The sequence below is a fragment of the Gekko japonicus genome, unplaced genomic scaffold, assembly GCF_001447785.1.
Source record: "Gekko japonicus isolate JY-2015 unplaced genomic scaffold, Gekko_japonicus_V1.1 scaffold2, whole genome shotgun sequence".
NCBI classification, from domain to species: Eukaryota; Metazoa; Chordata; class Lepidosauria; order Squamata; family Gekkonidae; genus Gekko; species Gekko japonicus.
This window is the reverse complement of record NW_015175358.1, coordinates 196919-206221: the sequence shown is the minus strand read 5'-3', so window position 1 is coordinate 206221 and position 9303 is coordinate 196919. Positions and strand designations below refer to the sequence as shown.

At 49.0% G+C, this 9303-nt stretch overlaps 1 protein-coding gene across 1 annotated transcript in view; it reads left to right on the top strand.

The window, feature by feature from the left end:
• The window catches only part of ZDHHC19 (zinc finger, DHHC-type containing 19), a 19298-nt gene extending 13501 nt beyond the window's left edge, over positions 1-5797 (top strand). Inside the window, exons 5-9 of the mRNA XM_015425224.1 lie at positions 513-618; positions 794-876; positions 1492-1744; positions 3528-3588; positions 5667-5797. Coding sequence (XP_015280710.1) covers positions 513-618; positions 794-876; positions 1492-1744; positions 3528-3588; positions 5667-5797 — 634 coding nt within the window. The remainder of the gene's footprint in view (positions 1-512; positions 619-793; positions 877-1491; positions 1745-3527; positions 3589-5666) is intronic.
• Positions 5798-9303: the final 3506 nt, after the last annotated feature.

Genomic DNA, 9303 nt, shown 5'->3' with positions numbered 1-9303 from the left:
TCCGATGTTCTTAACTGCAGCGCTGAGCTACTCTTGGATGAAAGAACACTGGAAACCATTGTAATTTTTTTTAATTGTGAATGTACACACGGAACATAAGAGGAGGCTGGTAGGCATTTCCTCAGGGGTGTGCAACATGTGTGGTTGGTCCCCCAAGGCTGAACACACGAAGCTCCCACTCCAGGGTCTCAGGCCGAGGTCTTTCTCATTGCCTGTTGCCAGATTCTTTAATGGGAGGTGCCGGGGATTGAACCCGGGACCTTCTGCGTGCCAAGCCAGGGCCCGTTTCCAACAGTGGTTGCCTCCCCCTGCATCCCAGCAAACCCCTGCCGTAAACCTTTACAAAAAGCTGCCAGCCACCACAACACTACCCGCTTATTGTCATGTTTCCTCCAAAGGTTGCATCTCCCTCTCCCGCTTTTGGTCCGCACACGACCCTGGCATTCCGCTGGTCCTTCTCTCTCCTTCCCTCAGTCTCTCTTTATGCCACCCCTTGACTCCCTTGCTCCCAGAATCGTGGTGACCATCCCCACGGCCTTCTACCTCCTCCCGCTACTCATCCAGCTCAGCAACCAGCTCGGCAACATTTGGACGGCTCGATACAGATGCAAGCTCCAGGTACCAGCTAGAACAGGGGTCTCCCAGCCCCACCGACCTCCCAGGGTGTCTGTGGTGGGGAGGGGAAGGGAAAGGAGTTTGTCAGCCGCTCTGAGACTCCCTTCCGGTAGTGAAGGGTGGGGTATAGATCCAGTCTCTTTTTCTTTGTCTTCTTCTTCCCCATCTCTTTCTACAGGATCACGCTACGCAAAGGAAATCCTTCCCAACTCCCCTGGCCTGGTGGTGGACCCCAGCTTTGCACATCCAGCACAGATCAAGGTAAGGAGATTATAAGCCACTCTGAGACTCCAAGTGAAGTTGTTGTTGTTCAGTCGCACAGTCGAGTCCGACTCTTCGTGACCCCATGGACCAGATCACGCCAGGCCTTCCGGTCTTCCGCCGTCCTCTGACGTTGGCTCAACTTCATGTTCGTTGCATCGATGACACTGTCTAACCATCTCATCCTTTGCCGTCCCCGTCTTCTTTGACCTTCAATCTTTCCCAGCATCAGGGTCTTCTTCTCCAGCGAGGGCTCCCTTCTCATTGGGTGGCCAAAGTAGTTGAGCTTCAGTTTCATTATCTGGCCTTCCAGGGAACAGTCAGGGTTGATTTCCTTTAGGATTGACTGATTGGATCTCCTGGCAGTCCAAGGGACTCTCAAGAGTCTTCTCCAGCACCATAGTTCCAAGTGAAGGGCAGGGTATAAATTCAATCTCCTCTCCTCCTCCTCCTCTTCTTCTTCTTTCTTTCTTCTTCTTTCTTCTTCTTCTTCTCCTCTCGCAATATAAATGTTGTGTGCCTTGAATAAAACTTCCTCGGTCTTCAAGGTGTCATTGGACTCTGACTTTGTTCTGCACAAACACCGTGTGATTCTGCCCTTCTGCTTGCTCCCAGGTCCAGGGGGACATCGGCCACGCCAAAAGCACCGGCCCAGAAAGCCCGGAAAGCTCTGGCACTCCTCCAGTTCCCCCCGTTTTCCAGCTCCCGCCTGACCACTCCAAGCCCTTCCCCGGGCGGCTGCCCTGGAGCCAAGCCGGGTGAGTGGAGAGCAACCAACGCCTGGCGCCACTTCCTGGCTTCCATGGGAAGCATTCTGCATCCGAAGGGTTCCGCTCCGGGAGAGTCGACACAGCACGTTGCGCAGGAGGTGAGCTCAGGGGCAGAAGGAAAAGGCCGGGAAAGATGACCCGGCAGTCAGACGGGGTCTTAGGAATGCTGGGGCCCTGGGCAGGATGGGGCCCTGGATCCAGTGCAGCCCACACACATACAAGCCCTAGGGTTGCCAACCTCCAGTATTAAGACACTCCATGAATGCATTACGAACAAAAGCAGAAAGATTATATTATACGAAACAATTCTGACAGCTCTCTGAAGAAGCAGAACACGAACACGGGCAGTGAAGCCAGTCGCGTATAGCTGCTACTCCTGCAAGACGTAGAACCTTTGTTCTCCTGGATTTTTTTATACAAAGGATTTGTGGACTTCATTTAGAGTTTTCCCTTCATATCACGTACTTTCTGGTCCTAGCTCTTTATGAATATACAGGGGTTTGTTGAACTTTCACACAGATTTAAAACTGTTTGAGTTGGTTTTGTATAACACAATCTTTCTGCTTTTGTTCGTAATTCATTCACCGAGTGTCTTTATATTGATACTGTCTCCTCCCGTGAGCTCTCATTTTGATATACAACCCCCAGGGGGTGGCTGGAAATGTCCTGGGGTTGTTGCAGTTCATCTCCAAGAGACAGAGACCACTGCTGCCACCCCTCCGTGTATCACACCTAATCCATTCACGCCTGCTATTGTCGTTTGCCTGCTAATGTCGTTGGACATCACTCCACTCTCCAAGATATAAGGACAAATGGACTCACATTCTCGCTGTATCTGACGAAGTGAGCACTGGCTCATGAAAGCTCATGCCCTGCCAGAAATTTTAGAAAAGAGCAAGAGTCCAGTAGCATTTTGAAGACTAACAAAAAAAAAATTGTCCGTCTTCAAGGTGCTACTGGACTCTTGCTCTTTTCAACTTCCACCAGCAGGTGAATTTTCTTCTGTCTGACATTCCCTTAATGATCCCTCCTTTCCACCCTGTGTTTGAACTAGTATTTGCCTGTTGCTTTAAGATACCCATTTCAGTTTGGGTTTTAATCATTTTTATGGTGTGTTTTGCTAATGCTTGTTCTAACCGTTAGCCACCTGGTGGGACCCGGTGGGACAGAAAGACAGGGGACAGTTTTTGTCAATGAAATAAATAATACATAATGAAAACAGCCCGATATATTATGGGCCATCCAGTGGCACAAGCGAGTACCTAAGATCCTAGTTGCAGTACCACCTTTAGCCAGTGTGTGGTAGTCATGGCCAGAGGATCAGATGAGGATTTGGGGTTGTAAGAACATCAGAACAACACCAGAAAAGGCCTGCTAAATCAGACCAGTGGTCCCTCTAGTCCAGCATCTGGTCTCACACAGTGGCCAACCAGTTCGTCTGGAGGTCCAAAAACAGGGCATAGAGGCCGAGGCCTTCATAAGAAGAGCCCTGCTGGATCGGACCAGTGGTCCATCTAGTCCAGCATCCTACTTCACACAGTGGCCAAGCAGTTCCTCTGGACAGCCAACAACAGGGCCTAGAGGCCGAGGCCTTCCTAAGAACATCAGGAGAGCCCTGCTGGATCAGACCAGTGAGGGTCCATCTAGTCCAGCATCCTACTTCACACAGTGGCCAAGCAGTTCCTCTGGACAGCCAACAACAGGGCAGAGAGGCTGACAGCTTCCCCTAAGGATTCCTCCTGGCACTGGGATTCAGAAGTTTACTGCAGCAGATAAAGGTACAAATGGCAGAGGTTCATTACAAAATCTTTGGAGAGTGGAGTGCTTTGCCTTATTTCCGTGTCTTCCTGTTGGGTGATGACTCGATGCTTCCCCCTACAGGCCACCAAGAAGAAAAGCAGCTGGTCTCTGAACACCGCGGACAGGAGGACAGAGATCCCCAGTGAGTAGGTTCCCTGTGATCTGCTCTCCAGCTGTCTTAAGCTGTGAAGCTGTCACGGCTCAGGTGGGAGTGTCGCCTTGACGCTGCCACCACTCTGGATTTAGGATTCCTTGAGAAGGCCCAGAGCGCCCTCCCAAGACATTCAGACCTCCCTTATTTGGTCAAATAATTGACGTGAGGACCAGGCAGAGTAAACAACAAGGAAAAAGTTTATTTTATAGGAGGTCAAACAAACAAGGTGCAGGAATAATAACAGTAAGTGGGTGAAAAGAAAAGGAATCAAATGCCCTAACGCATCTAAATATATACTGTCCCTAGCTCACTATCTCAAGTGGCCTTAGACTACTCACCCTCCCCTCAGGATGAGGGTTTCTTCCCCACAGCAGTCTCCCTTCTGGCCCTGTTCCCTGGGAAGAAGAACAGCTTTTTCTCTTGCACCAGTTCTTATATTCCCCAGCCCTCTTCTTCCCTGTTGGTCAAAATCGGTGAAGAAAACTTCCCAAGACCTTCTGGGGTTTGTAGACCCCCCCTCCCCTACTGCTGGCCAGGCTCCCTGGGTCTAGTAGGCCTCTAGTGGCATAAGAGGGATCGTCTAGATTTCAGTGCTGTAGCCGACCCTTGTGGAAGGGGATTGTTTCTGGATATTTTATCCAAGATCATAGAATCATCAAGTTGGAAGGGACTTCCAGGGTCATCTAGTCCAACCCCCTGCACAAGGCAGGAAATTCAGGATGGTGTCAGGGACACAAACATGGCTACAATGCTAGGTGGCAGGGACTGAATCACCCTCCACAATTTCTTCCTTGCTTGATTTCTATAATTTGAGGGTAAGGAGGGAGAATTCCCGCTAACAAATTTCTAGGGGGTGGATGGGAGACAAGCCATTCCCCACCGTGCACAGATTGATGCACTTGCTTGAGTCATCTGGAGCCGTTTGAACCGCAGGGCAGTCTTCTGCTGTGCCCTTTCTATGTTGTCAACCCCTGACTGGGAAATTTCAGGAGATATTGAGGTGGAGGATGGAGGGGGGGGTTGGTCACAGATGTGACCTCAGTGGGGCATAATGCCACGGAGTCCACCCTCCAAAGCAGCCATTCTCTCCAGGGGAAATGATCTCTCTGTCTGGGAATCCTGTAACTCTGGGAGATATCCAGGCCCCACCTGGAGTCTGGCAACCCTATGAAAAGCAGTAGTAGTACTAAGGTTTTCTGCTCAAGGCTATCGCTATATGAGCAATACTAAATAGATTATAGATAGATGGATGGATGGGTGGATGGATGGATGGATGGATGGATAAAGATAGATAGATGGATGGATGGATGGATGGATGGATGGATGGATGGATGGATGGATAGATAGATAGATGGATAGATGGATGGATGGATGGATGGATGGATAGATGGATGGATAGATGGATAGATGGATAGATGGATAGATGGATAGATGGATAGATGGATAGATGGATAGATGGAAGATAGATGATAGATGATGATGATGATGATGATGATGATGATGATGATGATGATGATGATGATGGATAGATGATGGATGGATAGATGATGGATGGATGGATGGATGGATAGATGATGGATGGATAGATGGCTGGATGATGGATAGATGGAAGATAGATGATGATGATGATGATGATGATGATGAAGGATAGATGATGGATGATTGATAGATAGATAGATGATGGATGGATAGATGGATAGATAGATGATGGATAGATGATGGACAGACAGACAGACAGATAGACAGAGTAGTACTAACGGCCAGGATGTCTCCAGTTCAAATCTTCCTTCAGCCACGAACTCATCAGGTAGTCCCTTTGCAATTTACAAATCCTCCAGCCTCAGCCTCCCATACAGAATACCGGAATATTTATTTTAGCTGACTTTGTGAAGATTGATAACATACATGAAGCTATCTGAATACTCCCAGATACATGATACCTGTTGTTGCTATACTACGGTTGATGTGGGGAGGACCAGAAGATATAGAGGGTGCTAACGGCAAAGAGATAAAGCGGTGATTATTAGGATAAGGAATCTCAGCTCTTGCACTCTCGTTCCTGCTAGTCCCAGAAATGCCGGAGTCCCTGCAGCTGCTGGATGAAGACCAAGACACTCACTGGAAATGCCAGCTCTACATCAACAGACGTGCCCCTTCGTCCCCCACGGGCACCCTCCTCTCTCTGTCAGATATCTGAAAGGGATCCTAGCAGCTTTCCCCGTGACCACAATTTTGTAATGGGAACACTGGATAAAAATGTAGTGTAAAGTCACTTTCTTTGTTGTGCTTTTTTATTTATTTTTTTCAGTTTGGCCCTCAAGGGTTAGCTGGCATGGAAAGCTGACACTGAGTTGTATCCAGAAAATTAGGATCGGAGGCAGAGCCTGGGAGAGGCCTCAGGAGGATATAACTCCATAGAGTCCTCCCTCCAGAGCAGCTATTTTCTCCAAGGGAACTGATCTCTGTTATCTGGAGATCAGTTGGAACTCCAGAAGATCTCTGGGTCCCACTTACGGGTTAGTAAGAATAACCAAAGAGAGATCACGGGATAAGTGAATAGAAAATAGTCAGTGGAAACTGTGATATAGGTCCTTTCTGCATTTGCCTGCCACTCCAGATTTTCTCCATGTTTGAGTCAAGGCAATTTAAGTCCACAGCAAAGCATCATCCAAATAACCCAGGGCAACAGCCGGCTGAAGCTGGGCTGACCCTTGAAGAGATGTAATGTGATGCAAATGGGGGAAAAACTCAGAATGAAAAGAAGGTTGAACTCGATTTTTGTGCAGAATGGAGGAGAAAAAACCCTGGGGCCCCATTCACACGGAGGATTTGCTGCGGGAGAGCGACGAGTGAATGGCGGATTTTCCGGGCGCAATCACACCGCAACATCTGGGAAGTGGAGCACAACCGTGGCCAACCCATGGCATACCGCCGAAAATGTGGAGTTAAAAAATACCTGGTCAAAGGTAGTAGCAACCGGTTTGCCATGGGCTGCCTCCGGAATGCGGCGGTGTGATCATGCCAGTGCGCCGCTTTTCCCTCCGGCCCCTCGTTGGTGTGCAGGGAAGGTACCGTGGCATGCAACCGATGCATGGGATCGCGTTAATGGTGCATTAAATTGCGGCGGCGCAAATAGCCACACCCCCTCTGCGTTATCTGGCTCGTGTGACCGGGGCATGGATTTAAAAAAAGATTGAATTCGATTTTAGTGCAGAATTGCTTGGAGGACACCACGATGAACGTGGATTAAAAGGAGAGAGCAGAAAGGACCATATTTACAAAGGGAATATCACTCTTTTATAGATTTTCAAAAAATAGATCAATACTAATACTAATACTAAAACATTTCTGTACATTCATACAGATCCCCTCTTCTAATCAAGCAGTCGGACATACCTATTCTAGGTTCTGGGATTTCTGGAGATTTGGGGGCGGAGCCTGGGGAGGGCGGGGTTTGGGGAGGGGAGGGACCCCAGCAGAGTAGAATGTCACGAAGTCCACACTCCAGATGAGCTATTTTCTCTGTAGTCCGGAGATCAGGTGTAATTCCAGGAGAGGTCCAACCACCAGTGTTCCCTCTCAGCTGAGTGAGTGTGAGCTAGCTCACATTCTTTTAGCCTCCGACTCACACGTTTTCGCCTTAGCTCAGGAAGGGCGGCCCCAGAGCAGACTAATTTCTGCAGCAGCCAAATCACTCGCTCGTAACTTTCATGCCAGGAACTCACAAAGTAGAATTTTTGCTCACAAGACTCCACAGCTTAGAGAGAGCATTACCCACATAAGAACATAAGAGACGCCAATGTTGGATCAGGCCAAAGGCCCATCCAGCCCAACACTCTGTATCACACAGTGGCCAGAAATACCAGTGCCATCAGGAGGTCCGCCAGTGGGGCCAGGACACTAGAAGCCCTCCCACTGTTGCCCCCCCCCCCAAGCACCAAGATGACAGAGCATCACTTGCCCCAGAGTCCCTATCTATACCTTGTGGCTAATAGCCACTGATGGACCGCTGCTCCATAGGCTTATCTAATTCCCTTTTGAAGCCGTCCATGCTTGTAGCCGCCACCACTTCCTGTGGCAGTGAATTCCATGTGTTGATCACTCTTTGGGTGAAGAAGTACTTCCTTTTATCCATTCTAACCCGACCGCTCAGCGATTTCATGGACTGCCCACGAGTTCTTGTATTGTGAGGAAGGGAGAAAAGTACCTCTTTCTCTGCCTGCTCTATCCCATGCATAATCTTATAAACCTCGATCATGTCACCCCTCAGCCGTCGTTTCTCCAAGCTAAAGAGCCCTAAGCGCCTTAAGCTTTCCTCATAGGGAAAGTATTCCAATCCACCATCACCTCAAGGTTCCCAAACAGCAGAGATGCACGAAAAAGAATAACAGAAAGGATCAAACCGTGCGTAAATAACGAAAAATATATTCAACAATCACTGAACATGATACTCTAAACCTATATAGAGTAGTGTTTCAAAAGTACTATATAGTAATCAGAAACTCAAAAGTACACGGTCCAAATACAAAAACAGTCCTATTAATACACGTTCAGAAATAGTCCAAGTCAAATTCCTCAAACAGTGAAAAGTCCATATATACATGTTTATACTTCCTCTTCTCGCCGCTTGTGTATCCACTTCTCGCTGCTTGTGTATCCACTTCACAGCCCCATCAGCTTCCAGCTGCCCTATCGCCTGGCTTCCTCAAAAGCGGAACCCCAAAACCTCCCCGCTCCAGCACTGAATCATACACAGCATCTTTTTCCTTCTCAACATATATAAGACCAGTTACTGTGAAGTAATTGACCACAATGCGAGCACCAGGGGTCATTTTGTAGAAAAAGAGGTGCAGGAGCTCATTAGCATAACTTATTTGCATATGCCACACCCCCTGACATCACCGGAAGTGTGTCAGAAGGCAACACCCACCACTCAGGCTCCACTGGACTGTTTTGGATCGCTAGCTATTGGGGGGGGAGTGCAGATCTGTCCTCGCAGAGGAGGGAGAGCTTGTACCTGAATAAAACTTGATCTTAAAAGTGCCACTGGACTGTTTTGGACCAGGGGGCCGGTGGGAGCTCTGCAACTTACCTGGCTGCTTCTTGTTCTGACTGAGGGCTGCTGGGAGCAGGGGGTGGGGCTTGTTTGGTGAGCCAGTTTGGTGTAGTGGTTAAGTGCGCGGACTCTAATCTGGGAGAACCGGGTTTGATTCCCCACTCCTCCACTTGCACCTGGCTGGATGACCTTGGGCAAGCCATAACTCTGGCACAGCTGTTCTTGAAAAAGAGGAGTTTCTGTCAGAGCTCTCTCAGCCCCACCCACCTCACAGGGTGTCTGTTGTGGGGAGGGGAAAAGACCTTGGGTAGTGAAGGGCGGGGTATAAATCCAATCTCTTCTTCTTCTTTACTGCTGGAGCTCTGCTCCTGTGCGCTCCTGCAGGAAATGACCCCTGGCGAGCACAATGCACAGACTGCACAATGTGCTTGCATGCAGATCAGCACAACTCACCCATCTACACAAGTTTTAGCCTCCTTCCTAAGAGAACCTCTAGGTGGCGGTCTCTCTCCACTGGTGCTCGCTTTCGAGCTCCCGGTTGCCGAGCACATGGCAATCGGCCTCAAGGTGTGGTCTGCATGCGAGCGCAGCGCGTTGTGCAAACACGGAGGTGAAATATTTACCAGGGGAATATTTACCCATGCCGG